A 21460-nucleotide genomic window follows, 5' to 3' on the forward strand; every position below is an offset into this window, starting at 1 on the left:
TAGCAAAAATAAAATATTTAGTTTTAATGCTAAAAAATGAAGATTAGTAAAACGAATGTTGACAACGCATCATCTCATTGTTATGCCATGTTTTACTATAATATAGTATTGAATACAGTCTAATTCTACACACATAGTTATACGTTTTAATAATGTTATTTAACATGTTGAAACTAATACAAAGTATAAAAATATTTTTAATAAATTTTATGTTATTAACATTTAATTTCTTGTTTTCAAAACTTTTATTGCAATAAAGTTTTCCGCATCAAACAAGGTTGCGTACATACAAACTGATCCGCGTTTTATATCTTGAACCATAATCATAACTCGGTGCTATCTCATTTTTGAAACCATTCTCACTAATTAGCTAATTAGTGAAAAAAAAAAAAAAAGAAACAAAGATTTAATATAATTTGGATTTAAGACAATATTCTCTCAAAGCACAAAACGATAAAAAGACGTTTTTTAAATGTCTTTTAAACATTTAGGGCATCTTTTGAACGTCCAAAAAATATTTTTTTTAGTTCCCGTGCCCCTGAAATGGTAGAAACGAATTGCCTGGGTATTTTGTTTGTGAATGCAAATATATGCGTACAAATGTAACCTTAATATCATTTATACTTTATTCGTATTGGTTATAAATATATTTTGTTATCTTAGTTTTTATTAATATTATTGCGGAATATTTTAAATTATACAGGAAATGAGAAACGAACAAGATGCACAAAAACAGTTTTTAGCATCATCAAAATTGATTGAACTTGAAAAAAAAATTTTGTTAATTGAGAAAGAAATGAAAACAAAAGTTAACAAGCCCAACAATGAACAGGTAAGAAAAGATTTATATAAAAAATTATTTGAAAATAAATTAAAAATCCCAAAAAAGTTGTTAAAATAATGCAACAACTTACTACATAAGCATCGCGTTCAGGACTAAAAATCCGTGACTGTGCGCTAATCATTAAAAGTAATGTTTAAATAAAGTATAAGAAAATAGCGTAAATGAAAAAAAAATGAAAAAGTAGAAGAAAAAAAAAAGAATAACTAATTTATTTCTACCTACTAATGAGACTAGTGTTTAAAATCGTTGTTTTTTTGGTATTTAAAAAAAACGGAAAAACTTAAAGTATTTAATTAGTTAAATTAATGGTTTAAGTTCCCCGAAAAAAAAACATTTCAGATAACCAATATCGTTATTATCATATTTACTGTCAACTTATAAAATGATAAATTTAGTTAATAATAATGCAAGTGCATCTATGCGCCAATTTTTTCGTATAATAATGCGTATTAATTAAAAATTAATTCGCTAACAAATTTTAATTGCACCTTCTAACATCGCGTGCAATCCTGTCCTCTGTCTTTATGCTATCTTTCTCAATCGACTACTTCTATCTTTCACTCTAACATATCTTCGTTCTTCCCAAAATCACTTTACTCTTGGTCCGCAGAGCGGGTTATGACGCTCCGATTGGAGCCGAACTTGTCTTTGCGGTCCTCGGTAATGTGGCCTCTATATGGCAATTAGCCGGAGGAGGATAAACCACAAAACCAATTTTTTCTTATTTCATGCTTATTTAATCTTGGAGGATGATTCCATTTAACTTTGTTTATATTTTTATTTATTTTATAATGAAGCTCAACTGGCTTTTAAGTATTCAACTTAAATCTATTCAATCTTTCTCATAGCAAACATATTTTAAACTAGTTATTCCCGGAGCAATACGTTTTTTGTTTTTGAGTTTATCAATCTCTTTTTGGTAATAAGAATTCCATACAGATGCTGCAAATTACTAGTGTCCATAAACTGATCACGTGTGTAATTATTTCATTAAAATTTTATCCAAACGACAAAAAGTATTTTTTATTTAACCAACCATTCTATTGGTTTTTGCTGCAATTGAGTTGATGTGATTTTTCCAATTAACGTTGTTCGATACCATAACACTGAGAGCTTTTTTTTGAATAGTTTCTTGCATGACTGGAATATTATGCTGAATCCTATCAAGTTTAAGGCTTATCAAATAATGACAGTTCAAGTCCACATGATACTTGACTCAATACATTTTTCGATTTAGAGCGGATCTTACCTACAAATTTTATTCTTGATGCGATCTTTGTCTTTCATTGTTAAAAAAAAAATTAAACAAAGTACGTACTTGTTTATGGGGGAAAGGAAAATATTCAAAAACGAACTAATAGAATAGGCAATGGTGGGGGTGTTTAAGACAGCAAGTACGTACTCAGTTTGACAATCTCTTGCACTCTATCTCTCCTAAAACCGGGTTTTCTTTTTTTTGAACATAAACATTGAACTTCATAGTTAAAAAAAGCTTAAAAAATCAATTCTAAGGTAATAGTAACGTTTTAAAAAATTGGGGGAAAGTATGTGTATACCATGCAGCACTAAGACACTATGTGGGTTTTATTTGTATTTTGAACAGATGATATGTTTTCTGTGATACATAAAACAAATACAACTTCATTATTAATGTCACTGCTTTAGTTTGAAAGTTAGAACCAAAAGCCTTCTAAAACTTTATGGCTTTTCTGAGGTAAAACTGTCAAAAAAGTAATTTACAGTTAGTATGAATGTATATCATTTAAAAAATTTTATGTAGCTTATATTAACTCTATAATCTACAAATTGCAATCAAGAAAATTTTATTTTTGTAAAATACAAACGAAACTTAAGATTTTAACTTGTTTGTTACAAGTTTTTTACTTGCAAGTTAGCATGATTTTAATACACATACAATATGGTTTGGTGACTATTTTGACATATGTTATCTTTACTAGTAAAGTTTTAAATAATTGCTGGAAAGTATGTGTATAAAATCTTTATAAGATTTAGATCTAATATTTTTATAGATAATTTTTATAATATTAAAAAATGAGCTTTGAGGAAACAAAGTCTTTCAAGAAAGTCGTCATTCTGGATCGAACTTTTGAAACAAAAAATTCAGCAGCAAAAAAAGTTTGCTCAAACACAATACTTGTTGGAGAAATATGTTCAATATTTAATGTTTTGTTCAATGCACCGTCTCCAATGCACATTGGGACAGAATGTGCCAAAATATCAAAAAATCAATGTCGGCATTGCACGGTGAAAATTTGTCATAATGGTGAAGACATGTCCATTAGAAGAAATACCCTAGTAGCAAGGTATATTGTTGCAATTATGGTTCAATATTAGGTATCTTGGTCAATATTGGACAAGATATACAATATTGAGCCAATAATGGTAAAAAGTATTGCTCCAATATTGGTATACCAATATTGGAAAGTATAAGCATGCTGATATTGCTCCAATATTGTTTCTACAATATTTGAATGCCAATATTAGAGCCTTATTGGCATGCTCTTATCGGCCAAAATTGATATGATGATTTGTCTCAATAGCTTATTAATATTGACATTCTTCGTAGTTGTTTGCGTACGTGACAAAGTTTGTTAAGTAAATAAATTGTCTTGATAACTTTTTGTTAATTAGGGGTTTTAACTGCAGCAATTACTCTGAGAAATTTTTTAATAGAATTCCAAAAGTTTCAAATCACCATATTGAATCAATAATCTAAAAAATTAAAAATGTGTACAATAATCTTAGTTGCGTTATCTTTTGTTTTAGTTTTATTTGGTCATGTTTCTTCCTTTTTGAGTTTTTGTAAAGCCACAAGTAAAAATGTATATGAAATGTCAACAATATTTGTCTACTCTAAAACGAATATTCCATAAAACGTCTACGCGCAATCTTAAAGTTCTAAACGATGCACAGGTAAAAAACGGAAAAAAACACATACTTTTTAGTCTTCCTTGTGGTTTCTAATAATGTTTTAGAATTTGTGTTTATTCCGGTGTCGTTTCCTAATCTAATGTCTTAGGTTATGTGTAGGAACTAATCTCTGATATTGCCTTTTAAGAGTTGCACCTAGCCATGTAATGCCCGGTCAATGTGGTAAAGTCCAATGCCATGTTGACCGGGTCTGTAAGTGCTAGTAACATCTCTTAGAATGGTTTAAATCAGCTATTTCCTTCACAATAACTTTGACTGCTATGATTAGGTAGAGAATCTGGACGGTGCTGGCATACCTTGGTGTGTTCTGTCGTTCTTAGTTCTCGTTACGCTTTTTGCTTGCGAGGCAACAAACCTGTCATTTTCTTCTGGTGCCCGAACTGTCGCGGGTCAGCTTGGCCTGGCTGACCCTAGGCTTTTTTGGTGCTTGGGCGGACGAGTGAGTGCGTTGGTGCCGGATTTAGGGGGGTCCGGTGCGGTGTATCTTGCTGGTCCGTGATTAGGCAGGGGAGTTCGCTTTGTTTGCTGAGGCGGACGGGTTCTTTGGTTGATGGCTCGCATCACTTTGTGCAGCGCTCTTCAGAATTCTCGAAAACGACCCGTCCTTTGGACGTTAAACATCTGTAGATCTCTAGGCAAGCGCCGAAAGATCTTCAATACCAATCCACTTGTGGAACAAACATCTTACACCTTTGGCTGAAAATCAACCAAAAAGGAAAGATTATTAAAGAAAAATAAAAGAAAAAATTAACAAATACGAACCAATACACAATCTAAAAGCATTTACAGAACAGACAAAAGTGAATGATATCAAATTAACCACAAAAACTATAGAAGAAGAAGAACAAGAACTAAGAAGAATGAAGTGATTGATCAAAAAACCTGAAGAAAAAAAAAGGAAAGAAAAAAATACCAAGACGAAAGATGAAAATATATATCTATTTTATTTATTTTTACGAATAATTTGTAAATAAAAAAAAATGGAAACACCAGAAGAGATGAACATGGTGGAAGAATTCGTAGGTGAAGAAACAGACCAAAAATTTGATCAGGACGAGGCCGATTTGTTATTCATCAATGAGGACTATGAAAGCCAAGCATGTGCGGAAAAGAAATCGTCAGATTATTTCACTCTCTTATTTTTCTTTTTATCTTACATTTTTAGCTTTGTTCTCAAATCAGACTATTTTTTCAATTTTTTTCGTGTAAACTTTTATTTTCTTTTCTTTCTACAAAAATTCTTTTCTTACGTTCTATTTTTAACTTCATTAATTATGCATGTCACGTTTTTAAAAAAGCGCTTAAGCTGTCGTAATTCGTATTGTTGTAGTTCGCGCTTTTTTGTGAAATGTTATGGTCCAGTGCGTCCTATTGTTCGTATTACGTCAGTTCAAACGAAAACTCGTGCTATAAGGTTAAGCTTTTCATGTTTGTGTTTTTTATGTCAGGTTGTAAAATTATTATATTTATGTTTAAGATACACGAGTTTTCAAATTAGGAAACCTGATCCTCTCCATCATGGCTATTAATATTTTAACGTGCAACATAAACGGTCTAAACGACCAAGACAAACGCGACAATTTTTTTGGGTTTCTCAAAAAATCCACCTTCGATCTTATCCTCCTTCAGGAAACAAAATCCGGACCTTCCACTGTTAAACAGTGGAGTGACGAATGGACTGGCGAGTCTATTTGGAACTCTGGTCCGAGTCATAACTGTTGTGGGGTGGCAATTCTCTCTAAATCCAATGTTTCCTTGCACGAACTAAAAAGGGACAACATCGGAAGAATATTAAATGTCATGATAAAAATTGATGAACATGAAATGCAGGTGCTGAATATTTACGCGCCTAACGTGCCGAGAGAAAGACGTCTCTTTTTTGGCGACCTTGGAGATTTCTTGCAGGACACAGGACTACCCGTCCTGATGGCCGGGGATTTCAACATGGTCGAAAGCCTGCCTTTTGACACAGATGGCACAAACAACGCTAAATATCACACCTACGGCATTGCTGAACTCGGGGTCCACCAAGGTAAGTATAACCTTGTAGATGTTTATCGTTACAAATTTCCCAACAAAAGAGAATTCACATGGCGCAATCAGACGGTCAAATGTAGACTCGACAGAATCTACTGCCCTGAAAAAGTCGCCAAAAAAACCACATACAACAAAATTCTCACCAACCCTTTTTCCGACCACGAGTTCGTGTCAACAACTGTCAATTTTAGTAAAATCAGGAGAGGACCAGGATACTGGAAATTAAACTGCTCCCTTTTGGAAATAGAGGTGCATAGGCAAAAAATTGAGCTCTTAATTCAAGATTGGCAAACTAAAAAACGGTCCTATACGTCAATTTTAAAATGGTGGGACGATTGCAAACTTTTTGTTAGGGCTGAATTACAACACATATCGATACAGGAAAATGCGAAAAACAAAAAAAATATCAAAAGGATTGAAAACGAAATCCAACGGGAGCGACAAAACGCTAACCCGAATTTAGATAGCATCAAAGAAAAACGCGATGCTCTTTTCTTGCTCCAGTTTCCCGGAGCGTTTATTCGCACGAAACAAAAACTAATCGAAGAAGGAGAAAAACCTTCAAAATTTTTGTATAATTTGGAAAAAGTTCAACAGCGGAACAAGTCAATTAACGAAATTCGCAAGAATGACGGCACATTGACGAGTGAACCTGGTGAAATACTAAACTCCCAAGTTTCATATTACAAAAACATTTACACCAAAACTAGTTTATGCAAAGACAGCCAAAATTATGTCTTGTCACACATCACTAAACGTTTAAGTGATGATGAAAACCAAATTTTAAACACCCGCCTAACCGTCGCGGAACTAAAAGAAGCCCTTTTTAAATTTGAAAACGGAAAATCTCCGGGCTATGACGGACTTTCAGCTGAATTTTATAAAACCTTTTGGAACATTTTAGAAAAAGATTTTGAAGAACTTGCCTACGAAATACTTTTCGTAGAAAAAAACACCAGCCACTCTATGAAAAAATCTATTATTTCACTGACCCCCAAACAAGGGGATCTCACCGAATGCAAAAACTGGAGGCCCATATCCCTAATCGGCGCTGATTACAAAATAATCACGAAAGCGCTGGCCCTAAGACTTGCAAAAGTAATGGGGAAAATTATAGAACCAAATCAAACTTGCGGAATCCCAGGTAGAACAATATTCTCAAATTTACATTTAGTCCGTGATCTTATAGATTACGCGCAATTTAAAAATCTACCTAGTTTCATTTTGTCAATAGACCAAGAAAAGGCGTTTGATAAAGTCGATCGTGCGTTTCTGCTTCAGATTCTCCGAAAATTCAATCTCGGAGAAAATTTTGTATCTTTTGTTAACACCTTATACTCAGAAGTTTCGGCATCTGTTCTGAATTGCGGTTTCCTGTCAGCCTCCTTTCCTACGGAAAGGGAGTTAGACAGGGCGATCCCCTCTCTCTTTTGCTGTATGTCTTTGTCGCCGAAGCTCTCGCTTTGGTGATCAGAGCAGATAGCAGAATAGAGGGTTTCCCGCTACCAGGTACATCCAAACCCCTAAAAATACAGCAGTACGCAGACGATTCGAACTTTTTTGCCAGGGACGTAAAATCAGTCCGTTGTTTCTTCGAAAAAGTAAAACTGTTTGAAAAAGCAAGTGGTTCAGTGATCAATGCCTCAAAAACCAAGGGTCTTGCCCTTGGGGGTTTTGATCCCAAAATGTACCCGGAATTGGACGGCATAGAGTGGAACAACAACAGCGGTTTCAAAATTTTAGGTGTTACTTTTTACACCAGACTGAGCGATACTACCAATTTCAACTGGTTAGTAACTCTAAACAAAATAGAGAAAAAACTCAAGTTTCTGGGACTACGTACTTTGTCACTTAGGGGAAAGACTATGTTGATGAATACGTTAGCAATGTCAAAAGTATGGTTTCTGGCAAAGGTGCTGCCCGTTCCCGAATGGGTAATAGAACGTCTGCACATTTTCGAAAATCTGTGGCAAAAGACCAATTACAATCCGGTCAAGAGAGAGACACTTTTCTTACCCGTCAAAAGCGGGGTCTCAGAATTTTATCACCGAAGGAGCAAAGTCTTGCTCTTCGCCTCAAAACACTCTTTCAACTGAAAGAATGCGAAGAGGACAAAGCTCACGATTCTTACTACCTTTCAAAGTATTGGTTGGCGAGTTCACTTATAAAATTTACGAACCAAAACTAAAGCTGGAACTTTTTAAAGCAAAACAATTTTCCAAAACACTGGGACAACAAAACGTCTCAGTACTACAAAACAACAATAGAAATATTAGGCAAAAACGGGTCCCTTTTTAACATCCCCCTAAAAACAACAAAAAATTTTTACTTAGAAGTGGCAAAAAACAAAAAGACAGTCGTGCCAGCAGAACTTTTCTGGAACAGTTCAACAAAAACAACGATGCCGTGGACCCAAATTTGGAAAAAAAACTTCACCTCCCACGCATGCGGACCGACTCAAAATATCCTCTTTCGTTTTTTACACAACAGTTTACCTTCTGCGGCCTTGCTAGCCAAAAGCACAAGGCAACAGATTGTCAAAAATAACAAATGCAAAACTTGTGGTAAAATCGAGGACAACATCCATATCTTTGCCTACTGTCCTCCTTCTGTTGAAATTTGGGAGTATTTTAAACATGTATATAACTCCTTGTCATCCCGAAACAACTTTTCTCCGATAAGCTCGATTTTCTCGATTGAAACAGCGAGTTTATCGGAGAAAAACCCCACTTCGCAGCTGCTGTTGACACTCACTCAAACCATCAGGAGTGCAATATGGAACAGTAGATGCCACCACATGTTTAGTAACAAAAAAATTGACCCAATGGCAGTGATCAGGGTAATAATCAGGAACATCAGGAATATTATTACCTTAAAATATAATTATCATGTCCGTAGAAACACCGCGGACATTTTCTGTGAGTATTTTTGTATAAAAAATGTTTTCTGTCAAGTAGAGAATGGAAGTCTGAAACTAAACATATGAGATGAAATAAAACAACGGCTCGTTGTATGTTTAGTAAAGATTTCCTTCCCTCTTGCAATTTTTTTATGTTATACAACAAACTTATTATTATATAAAATTAGCAAATCACTGCCAGACCTTATTATATGAAATATTATTTTAAAACATAAATTTTTTTATCTATAGTGTTCGTAACGTAATGTTTATGTTAAAGTCCTGTAATTCCTTTTTTTAATTTTTTTGGATATAAATCTTTCTTTTACCTTATGAACCTCTCCTTAACCTAGTTTGAAATATCTTCTTTCCTTTTACCTAATCTGAACTCTTGATTTCTTTCCGCACAACGGCAAAAAAAATAAAAAACAAAAATATACAAAAAAATATAAAACCAAAAAACACAAAAAAATATAAAATCAAAAAACAAAAAAAAAAAAAAAAAATGCACAGGTATTGTGCCAACAATCTTGTACTTATACATGTACATCGCCTTACTGTATGACTTTCATACACACATTTAATAAGTACATATTCTATATTCGTTTACATCTCTATGCTCTTGTAAACTGCTTATGGAAAGAAATATGTTGGTATTATATTACTAAATCATAAATTGCCAATATTGTAAATCAATATTGGCTATATATCAAATTGTGACGTTTTAGATTGGAGCAATATTGTTAATAATATCTAACAAAAATGAAAATTTATATTACACCAATATTGCGCCAATGTTGCCTACTGCAAGGGACTTCGTATTTGTTATTAGGTTGTTTTTTTTTAATTATTATAAAATAATAAATATTTTCAATTTTTTTTACTATCTCTGCATATTAAATACGCATATATTACTGACAATAAGTTTCACACTATTTTTTTCAATTTTTATATATCTTGCAAAATGGTTTTAAAATATTAACAAAATTTTTCACATAAGTTTAACGTTCATTTTTTGTAAATTATTCAACAATATATTTGAAATAATTTTTACTTTATATGTAAATATATTGCTTTGTATTTTATATTTTTTTGTGTTTTTTAATTTTTTTGTATTTTTAACTTTTTTGTGTTTTTTGTTGTTTATTTTTGAGCCTTTGTGCAAAAAGAAATCGAGAATATTGAAAAAGGTTGAAAATGAAGTTGATAAAGATTAATTAAGTATATTTAGTAAAGAAAGGTTTTGTTAAGTAAAAATAAAAAAATACATGACTTTTACACAAACATCACGTTACGTAATCTACAGAAAACAAGCAGGTAGTAAATTATATATCATAAACTAAGGCAGTGATTTTCTAATCATGTATAACAATATTTTGTTGTAAAAAAGAAAATATATTTGCAGTGAACAGGAACGCCTAACAAAACAATTAGTTCTTTCTATGAGCCAGTGTAAAATCAACAAAATTTTTTGTTGATTTTAGGGGGATGTTAAACAGGGACCCGTTTTTGCCTAATATTTCGATTGTTGTTTTGTAGTACTGAGACGTTTTGTTGACCCAGTGTTTTGGAAAAGTGTTTTGCCTTAAAAAATTCCAGCTTTGGTTTTTTAAAAGAGTGTTTTGAGGCGAAGTGCAAGACTTTGCTCCTTCGGTGATAAAATTCCGAGACCTCCGCTTTTGACGGGCAAAAAAAGTGTCTCTCTTGACCGTATTGAAGTTGGTCTTTTGCCACAGATTTTCGAAAATAGCTCTGTGCAGACGTTCTATTACCGATTTGGGAATGGACAGCACGTTTGCAAGAAACCACACTTTTGACATTGCTAACGTGTTTATTAACATAGTCTTTCCCCTTAGTGACAAAGTATGTAGTCCCAGAAACTTGAGTTTTTACTCTACTTTTTGTATAGTTACAAGCCAGTTGAAATCGGTAGTATTACTCAGTCTGGTGTAAACACCCAATATTTTGAAACCGGTGTTATTGTTCCACTCTATGTTGTCCAATTCTGGGTACATTTTTGGATCAAAACCCCCAAGAGCGAGACCCTTGGTTTTAAAGGCATTGGTAACTAAACCACTTGCTTTTTCAAACAGTTTTACTTTTTTAGAAAAATGGCGGACAGATTTTACGTCCCTGGCAAAAAAGTTCAAATCGTCTGCGTACTGCTGCAATTTAAGGGGTTTCGGTGTTCCTGGTAGTGGAAAACCCTCTATTCTGCTATCCGCTCTGACCATCAAAGCAAAAGCATTGGCAACAAAAACATACAGCAGAAGAGAGAGAGGGTCACCTTGTCAGACCTTGTGCCGAAACTTCTGAATACAGAGTGTTAATAAAAGATACAAAATTTTCTCCGAGATTGAATTTTTTGAGAATTTGCAGTAGAAACGCCCGATCGACTTTGTCAAATGCCTGTTCTTGGTCTCTAGATAAAATGAAACTAGGTAGATTTTTAAATTCTGAGTAATCTATAAGATCACGGACTAAATGTAAATTTGAGAATATTGTTCTACCTGGGATTCCGCAAGCTTCATTTGATTCTATAATTTTCCCCATTACTTTTGCAAGTCTTAGGGCCAGCGCTTTTTTCGATCAATTTGTGATTATTTTGTAATCAGCGCCGATTAAGGATACGGGCCTCCAATTTTTGCATTCAGTAAGATCTCCTTGTTTTGGAATTAGTGAAATTAATGCTTTTTTCATAAAGTGGCTGGTTTGTTTCTTTACAAAAAGTATTTCGAAAGCAAGTTCTTCAAAATCTTTTTCTAAAATATGCCAAAAAGTTTTGTAAAATTCAGCTGGAAGTCCGTCGAAACCCGGAGATTTTCCGTTTTCAAATTTAAAAAGGGCTTCTTTTAGTTCCGCGCCGGTTAGGCGGGTGTTTAAAATTCGGTTTTCATCATTACTTAAACTTTTAGTGATATTTGACAAGATATAGTTTTGGCTGTCTTTGCATAAACTAGTTTTGGTTGTAAATGTTTTTATAATATGAAACCAGGTAATTAAATATTTCACCAGTTTTCAATCCTTTTCATTTGTTTTTTGTTTTTCGCACTTTCGCTTTTTCCTGTATCGATATGTGTTGTAATTCAGCCCTAACAAAAAGTTTGCAGTCGTCCCACCATTTTAAAATTGACTTATAGGACCGTTTTTTAGTTTGCCTATTTTGAATTAAGAGTTCAATTTTTTGCCTATGCACCTCTATCTCCAATAGGGAACAATTTAATTTACAGTATCCTCTCTTAGTTTTACTAAATTTGATAGTTGTTGACATAAACTCTTGGTCGGAAAAAGGGTTGGTGAGAATTTTGGTGTATTTTGTTGTTTTGGCGACTTTATCAGGGCAGTAGATTCTGTCGAGTCTACATTTAACCGAAATTAAAGTCTGATTTGAGAACAAAGATAAAATAAGGCAATTAATACTAAAACCATAAGAAGAAAAAATGGTCTTAGTTATTCTTTTTCCCACAAAACGATGCCATAAGTTATTATTAGGTTTATTACAAAATAATATTTACAATTTTTTTCTTTGAAATTACATTAACTAAGGTTTTCTATTATAGTAGTTTCACAATATAAAGTTTTTACAAATGTTTGTAAATATTTACATTTTTTAATTTTTATTTATTTTACTATATATTTTTGTATTTTTTTTTTTTTTTTGTGTTTTTTGATTTTCTATTTTTTTGTGTTTTTTGGTTTTATATTTTTTTGTATTTTTTGTTTTTATTTTTTTGCCGTTGTGCGGAAACAAACCGAGTGTTTAGATTAGGTTAAGACTTCCATTCTCTACTTGACAGAAAACATTTTTAATACAAAAATACTCACAGAAAATGTCCGCGGTGTCTCTATGGACATGATAATGATATTTTAAGGTAATAAAATTCCTGATGTTCCTGATTATTACCCTGATCACTGCCATTGGGTCAATTTTTTTGTTACTAAATATGTGGTGGCATCTACTGTTCCATATTGCACTCATGATGGTTTGAGTGAGTGTCAACAGCAGCTGCGAAGTGGGGTTTTTCTCCGATAAATTCGCTGTTTCAATCGAGAAGATCAAAATTATCGGAGATGTTTCGGGATGTCAAGGAGTTATATACATGTTTAAAATACTCCCAAATTTCAACAGAAGGAGGCAAAGTATGTACAGAAGTAGGCAAAGATATGGATGTTGTCCTCGATTTTACCACAAGTTTTGCATTTGTTATTTTTGATGACCTGCTGTCTTGTGCTTTTGGCTAGCAAGGCCGCAGAAGGTACACTGTTGTGTAAAAAACGAAAGAGGATGTTTTGAGTCGGTCCGCATGCGTGGGAGGTGAAGTTTTTTTTCCAAATTTGGGTCCACGACATTGTTGTTTTTGTTGAACCGTTCCAGAAAAGTTCTGCTGGCACGACTGTCTTTTTGTTTTTTGCCTCTTCTAAGTAAAAGTTTTTTTTGTTTTAAGGGGGATGTTAAAAAGGGACCCGTTATTGCCTAATATTGCGATTGTTGTTTTGTAATACTGAGACGTTTTGTTGTCGAAGTGTTTTGGAAAATTGTTCTGCTTTAAAAAGTTCCAGCTTTGGTTTTGGTTCGTAAATTTTATAAGTGAACTCGCTAGCTAATACTTTGAAAAGTAGTAATAATCGTGAGCTTTGTCCTTTTCGCATTCTTTCAGTTGAAAGAGTGTTTTGAGGTGAAGTGCAAAACTTTGCTCTTCCGGTGATAAAATTCCGAGACCCACGCTTTTGTAAGAAAAGTGTCTCTCTCTTGACCGGATTGTAATTGGTCTTTTGCCACAGATTTTCGAAAATGTGCAGACGTTCTATTAACCATTCGGGAACGGGCAGCACGTTTGCCAGAAACCACACTTTTGACATTGCTAACGTATTTATCAACACTAGCAGAAAGCAACCCGTAATACGGGTTACGGTCGGTCTGTTACTTAATATATAGTGGCTGTTTTCCACAATTTAAAGTTGCGAAACCTTTACTAATACCCTGTAAGAAAAACGCCTTCAAATAAAAAATTAAACCATCTGTAAAATTAAAATAAATTAATTTACCAATTATTTAACGTTACTTGAGTAATTAACAACTGACATAGGTCACTGTGTGGCAGAACCGTTTTCCTAGACACTACTAAGTTCAACACAATACGCATTTAGTTACTGACACAAAATAATAACATTTCATCATGCTTTAAATTGACGAAAAATTAAAGCTAAATTCTTGTTACATTTTTTATAACATGAACTTTAATTAATAAGATTAATATGAATTGAACGTAAATTATTCATGAGTTATTAACTTTTTGGTATCCCCTTGATACATGTTTCTTTAAAAAAGGAAATTGTCTTTAAAACGTTAAATGCACACAACTAAATAAATTTATTATAAATAACTAAGCAATTGAGTACAATACGTTTCAAACAAAAAAAAGTTAATTAACAATCAAACAATTTATAACAAACTGTAAAAATATATAAACTTTGATCTTTTATAATGCATTAATGCGTCATATGACCAACCTAAAATAAAAATTGTAACAGATAAGTAGACAAAAGAAAAAAAAAAGCAAAAGAAAATAAAAACTGGAAAACAATTTACCTGCTTTTCGGTAGCCTGTTGTCATACTTAAACTGCTGTCATGATGCAGCTTGTCGGTGTTGTTTTATGACGTTATTTCACGTTGGCTTTTAGTAAATTTTAGTTAAATTTAAAAGACATTACAATAGATTTAAAACATTTTAATTAAAAAGAAAAAAACAAATGCTTCAAGGAGCTAAACTAAAAACATTAAATAGAGATAAAAATAAATTGCATTTATATAGCTAAATAGTCTTGGCTTATAGTAAATTTTAAAAGCAGTGTTTTCAATAAATTAAACTACCAATTAATTATTTTTAACAATAGAATGTAGCATCATATTATAATGATTGGGTAATGAAACAATTTAACTATATTTAAATTTAATTGGTGAAAAACAAATAAAATTTTAATTAAAATAGACAAAAACAAACCAAATATACAACAATATATTATAAAAAAAAATTACAAATTAAAAATAAAACTACAAAATTTAAAAAAAAAAAAATCACTGAAGAAAAAGCGGCAACAAAAAAGTTATAAATATCTTCACTGATAGAAGTTATTTACAAACTTTTGGTTGCTGTTTTTTCTTCGGTGTCTCCTAACACCCCGGTATGGATGAGCCCTCCATTTAAAGGATGGCTCATCCATACCGCTATTACTTTGCCACTTATTGAAGGACCTCTCCAAGAGAGGCCCTGGGTGTTGGGAGCGATGTCTTTGGTATTGCTCAAATGTTAAAATTCTCTAAATTTACAAATAGAAGGATAAAATAAAAATTAAAAATACTTAGAATTTTTTTTTAATCAAAATATAAAGCATAACCTCACCATTTTCACGGGATGAAGAGGATGCTAAAAATAATAATAATAAAAAAAATGTAAATTAAAAAGGGTTAAATTGTGAAAAATTTAATTTTAATAAAAATATGAGTAAAATGCAAACAGTTTAAAAATGTCATATTTATATTAAATAATTCTTTCACCTATTGCACATATTTTTCCATAAAAAATATATAAAATTTAAATCACAGCCCTACCAGTTATGTTTCTACCAGACACTAAAGACAAAAAATATACCTCAGAATAATTGATAGAATAATATTTACATATAAATAAATATATAATTATAATTTTTTTTTACCTATTCCCCTCATTTCTTCCATGAAGTTGTCTAAAGTAAGAAAAAAGATAACTGAAGCTAAAACTAAACTATAATTAACTATAAACTAAACCAAAACTATAAACTAAAATAAACTTTAAATTTTAATATCTGTACCTCAGAAGACAAAGGTCGGTTATCCTGTTTTTTTTTTGAAAATGAGTTATGTATGAGACCTTTTTAGTTTTTTCAGTATCTGTAGTTCAGAAATGTCTTTTCACTTTTTTTATTTAACTTTATATTTTTGTCAAAATTATATTTCATGTGCCTCAAGACAAATTAAATAAAACATAAATTTAACCATCAAGAATAAGCCAATGAAGACTAATTATTTTACTATTTACTCTCTCCTGGACAATTTCTAAAATGTGACTTGGACTTTTGAGGTACAGAAATAAACACTTTATTTATTTAACTATACTAATCATATAATTTATACTTTGCTTTTTTTCCAACTCTCCTAAAAGAAAAAACAAAATAAAGCTTAAGTACTTGAAGTTTTAAAATTCCAGTTACAAGACAAATAAACAAATTCCTATTAACAAATATCTAATAGCAAAAACACTGACTTATTTCAGTCTTCAATTCTGTGTCTATACAATAAAAGCCCTTAAATGTATAGACATTAAAACATCTACTTAACTTTTTAAAAATAAAATCACTTAACTAATGTAACTAATACCTTTATTAGCTCTCTCTTGATCAACTAAAGAAAATAAATCTTAATTAAACTGACTTGATGTAAAATAATAAAAAGCTGTCTTAATGGGAATTTTAAATTTCTTCTCTTTATTATTGACAATATAATTTCAAGTAGGACCTAAGTTCTTGGGCTTATTGTATAAAATTATAAAAACCTACTGTTTACTTTAAAGTCAACAACAATATTTTAAAATACATTTTAGTTACTTTATAAAAAAATAAAAATCCTTTTAAACTTACTACCTCTCACTTCATTGTTGTCAACTAAACAGAAAAACAAACAAACTGATAGTAAATTTTCACTTTGATAGTAGGTTATTAGATTATTATAGTAGGTTATTATAGATTAAATAGATCTTTGATCGATTTAATCTGCTCTAACAGTCTACAATCTTATCATTAAACTATAACTATTTTCTACAACCTGGTTGTAGAAAATAGTTATAGTTTAATGATAAAATCTTATATATTATAATCTTAAATATTTTTTAAGTTATCAAAAATATTTAAGATTATAATATATAAGATTTTAAAAACCTGAAATTTTAAACCTACTTCAAAAAAAACAGAAATATTAAAAAGTAATTCTTTTCCTTTTTAAAAAGTAAAAATGCTTTTTTACTTACTTTCTCCAATAATACTGTTGTCATCCAAACAGAAAAGCAAACAAATATTGCAGCCAATTCTTTCTTAAACCTCTTTAATTACTTATTTTTAAAGATTAAATAAATATTTAATCTTTCTGGATTGGATTAATTTACAAAAATTTTTGTCTAAACCATTTAATTATTGTAAAGTTAATTTAAATCAACAAACCTTTACGAACTGCAATTTATAACATTTAATTATAACAAAATGGAACAAAACTTACTTCTTAGTAATTCAGTGACTAAAAATAAACATATATTTAAGAACTAACTACATAACATGATACAAATCAGTAGCATAATACACATCTAAATAAATACAAACCTTCATCTTCAACAATTTGGGACATTCTATTAATTTGATATAAAAAATAAAAATAAATATGCTTAAAAACAAATTTAATGAAGGTAATAGACATGTTAAGATATAAAAAAATGTAAACGATTAGAATGATTAAACAGAATATAACTTACTTGAAGGATATGATAAGATGTATTAAAACAAATATAATAGAAACGTGCTTTTTTAAATGTCTGGAAATTTCAATCTCAAAATTCCAGAAGAAAAACTAACAGCACACAAATGAAACTGTCCATCACTAAGTGTAACAAAACAACCAAGAGTAACAAAAAAGTAAAACTGCATTTTACTTATTGCATTACATTATTACAAATAAAATTACGATTAGCATATTCAATTAATTACATTATGATTATGATTAGCAATTTTATTCAATGCCAAAAATAACTCATCTATTTATAAATAAATCATCAATTTTATTCAATGCCTAAGATTCATCAATGCATCTTACTCATTACGCAACTAATTAGTTTATTTACTAATATGTGCAGTAAACATATCTGGACATAAGAGCCTATTTGTCTTAACTCCATTTTTTGTGAATGAGTAAAATACAAATTTGATATTTAAGTTTTTAAGCGACATTTCTTAAAGTACGTAAATATATAATAAGTTTTGAAACATCAAAACAGCATCGTACTAATTTTTCTATTTTGTGATATTTCGACCTGTTTTAGCACAGATCGTCATCAGATGTAAAATACAATACATTATAAAATAAAAATTTGATATTTATGTTGCATATTCCGTCTGGGCCATATAGCCTTCTAATTGCTATTTATTGCGGTTTAACCGCAATCAATTAAGTCTTAAAATTTTAAAATTTTTTGGCTCATAAAATGGTTTTTTTACTATACTATCACATTTATACTTACAATGTACTATTACATTTAGCTACCAAAAATGTTTTAAATTGGCTTTTAAAGGTTACGTTCATAGTTTTTAACGTGACATAATTTCATGTTTGTAAACCGCACCCGGGCCTTGTTAAGTCTGTTCAAAACAGAACATTTTTATATTATTTGTATGGCCTCTTTGTTTCAATAGTTTTTAGTAAATGGTAATTTGCTACCATTTACTAAAAATTCTTTTTGTTACTTGGAATTTAATTCTTGTAAATATTTTAACACTAATAAAGGACCTCCCTTCCTCGTTTTTGCCTTAATGGTGGCCAGGAAAATAAAGTTATTTTTATTAAAAGTAATCAAGTTTTTGATGAAGACCTTTTACCAAAATAATAAAATGTAAAACAATGATTTACATTTTTAAGAATTTTTTCTTTTTAATATATAAAAGAATTCAACATATATAAGAATTTTTTCTTTCCTCAAAAGGGTTGCAAATGCAAACTAAGCTAATTAATTAGTTAAACCCGTTATAAAATTTAAGTAACTTGGTATTTGACAAATGCGCAAAACTACAATATTTTCCATGTATTTAAAGGTTTTTAGTTGCGACCCCTCTTACATCCCTTAAGTTACGTACAACAAATTATTAGGCATAAAATAGAGAAATTAAAAAAAAAATATTGAACTAATTGCATATATTTATATCACTTTAACTGACAAAAATTTACAATAAAAGGAAATCAGGTTTTTTTTTTATAAATCGTTTAAATGCATCAATCATAAATCTTAAAGAAAAAAAAAATGGTATTATGATACCATAATTACAAAAAAATAAATTAAAAAAAAAAAAAATACCACATAAAAAATCAAAATCGATTTACCTATTTATAGTAACCTATGTTGACATGGCAGTTAATATAAACATTTATCAAAAATGTAACTATAAAATCTGATTCCAAAAAGGATTAACAATACTAAAATATATACATAAAATCAAATTAAGATATAAATTGCACTTTTACCAAAATGTTGTTTTGGCTTTTAGTAAATAAATAAAAGCAGTAAGTTCCAATAATGAAACTACCAATATTCATTTAAACAATAGACACCAACGTGAAGGTAAGCCAAGCAGTCTCTCAACACAAAGCATCACAACAATAACACATACAAGCATCACAACAATAACACATAACAATAGAATATTAACACCCTTGATCCTAAATCCAACAAAAATAACAAACCAAATTAAAATATGAAAGACAAAATTAGAAAACCAATTTAAAATTAACTATATTTATCTTTTTACTAAACGTATAAATCCATAAAAGTATATTTGCTTTTATATTCCATATTAGTTATTCAATTACTTCAAATTTAGTACATTAAAATGCCCTAGATTTAAAGATCAAGGTTGCATCCTCTCATTACACATACACATTACGCTAAACATTAACAGACATTATGTGTTTTCCAAATAATTAAAAAAGGCTATACAACACCACCTACCTCTAAAGCAGTAACACCACCTGGCACTAAATGCTACCAATTCACCCCTCTGCTATAAGTACACCACTTGGCTGACAAGGTTATCCATCTTGCTCAACACCCTGCCAAGTCACACCACTCACCACTTTGAAAACATGAAAACCACATAACTTTAACATAAATACCACGACAAACACATAGGGTTTTATATAACTCATACAAAAACATTTTATAACAAAATCAGATATATTCATCAAAAACTATGAAAAAAAAAATTAAAATAATAAAAAATTTATACATAGGACCAACACAAACACACGACCTACATGCTCTCACACCTACGAACGACCCACGAACGTACACGCCCCCAACGACAACACCAACAAAATATTTTGGATTAACGAAATCAAAGTAAAATACCGAAAAAACGTCACAGCAACAACACCCACAACAACGAAATTTAATGTGTTTCCACACTCCAACGAAATTTAATGTGTTTCCGACAGTAACAGCACGTAACGAACGCCTTCCCATAATCCAGAACACCATGAATTTTCCCCACCCGAATTATAAAAACTTTCTTCATTTAGAACGACACGACGCCCCGAGTCTACGATGTTTTCAACGAACCCCACACCAAAAACCGACGAGAAATTTTCAACGACAATCGAATAAAAAGCTTAGAAGAAATCAAAAGAAAAATCTTAGAACTTCCACCATCCCACCAACTCAACAGTCACGTTACTAAAAAAAATTAGTATGGCGAAAACACAGCACCACTTGTGGTCTTATAAAAATCTAACAAAAACTGTATAAAAACACCATCTGTAACACCAACTAAAAAATGTTCCTAAGAACACCAATTAAAAAAAAAATAAAAAAATTTGCTATTTTAATATCATCAGTAATACCTGCTCTTATACGTTCCTTTCTCTTCGCCCTGCCCAGAACTACATTATATCACAAAGTCATGACCTAGAAAATCCCATTCAAAATCAAAACATATTTATATTTCAGTGCTTTTTAAGTTACCTTTCTTTGTGTTGCAGTTTGTTTTTTTAAAGTATCTGTTTTCTTTGAAAAAGATTATTCTCCTAAAACAAGCTGAAAGCCAAATCCTACCTAACTCTCACTCCTTCTCTTTCTCTTACTCTCCTTCTCCCTCTCTCTCTCTCTCCTTCTCTCTCTCTCTCCTTCTCTCTCTCTCTCTCTCTCTCTCTCTCTCTCTCTCTCTCTCTCTCTCTCTCTCTCTCTCTCTCACCCTCTCTATGTCTTTCCACCATGACGTTGCGTTTTTATTGACGTGAAAAGAGGAAGGAGGGAGCTAAAAAAATAAAACCAAATGTCGATTTTAGTAGTAGCCTATTATGAAAAAGCAATTGAAAAAGTATCAACGACAGCTGCGCAAGAGGTTGGCTATAGAGGTTTCTTCCGAACCTAGCTAGTTACGTTTTGACCCTCGCCCGGCTGATTTAGACAAGCAAAACTCTCCACAATAATCCTAAAAATGCATTTTAAAAGTCTTTCTAGCTTTAACTCATTCCGTCAATAAATTTCTTCATTATCCTTCTTATTTTAATGAAATTTTATAACAGATTCTTATGTTTATTTATCTTCTTAAAATGGAGAAAATTCAATACGAAAAACACAAACACACCATTTGCAAACACTCCTGGATTTCCTCAAAAGCCGTCATGAGTTTTCTAACAAAACTTTTTTTTAAAAAAATTGATAAAAAAAAAAAACAATCTTGAACATTGAAAATGGAAAAACCTATAGATTAAAAAAAAGCTGGAGAAAGAAAGTTAAGAAAACAAAAAAAAATCCCATGGCATACAAGACAAGAATGTCAATACAAAAAACTTCAGCCAAAATGCATTAATAGCATAATGTTTAGAAGCTCCAGATTAAAATAAAAAGAAACATTAACGATGAGAAAAATCGTACAAACG

At 31.0% G+C, this 21460-nt stretch overlaps 1 protein-coding gene and 1 long non-coding RNA gene across 2 annotated transcripts in view; one reads left to right on the forward strand and one right to left on the reverse strand.

Moving 5' to 3' along the window:
* LOC136091285 (TNF receptor-associated factor 5-like) overlaps positions 1 to 20404 on the forward strand; it is a 138562-nt gene extending 118158 nt beyond the window's left edge. Inside the window, exons 11-12 of the mRNA XM_065818648.1 lie at positions 704 to 832; positions 20099 to 20404. Of these exons, the coding sequence (XP_065674720.1) occupies positions 704 to 832; positions 20099 to 20266 (297 nt within the window). The 3' untranslated portion in view covers positions 20267 to 20404. The remainder of the gene's footprint in view (positions 1 to 703; positions 833 to 20098) is intronic.
* LOC136091286 (uncharacterized) lies at positions 14085 to 15579 on the reverse strand. Its single transcript, XR_010643871.1, has 5 exons — positions 15448 to 15579; positions 15344 to 15364; positions 15135 to 15158; positions 14323 to 14408; positions 14085 to 14243 (listed from the first exon to the last, which is right to left on the reverse strand). It is a non-coding gene; the product is annotated as an uncharacterized LOC136091286 (long non-coding RNA).
* Positions 20405 to 21460: the final 1056 nt, after the last annotated feature.

Source organism: Hydra vulgaris, chromosome 15 (assembly GCF_038396675.1).
Source record: "Hydra vulgaris chromosome 15, alternate assembly HydraT2T_AEP".
Classification (NCBI taxonomy): Eukaryota; Metazoa; Cnidaria; class Hydrozoa; order Anthoathecata; family Hydridae; genus Hydra; species Hydra vulgaris.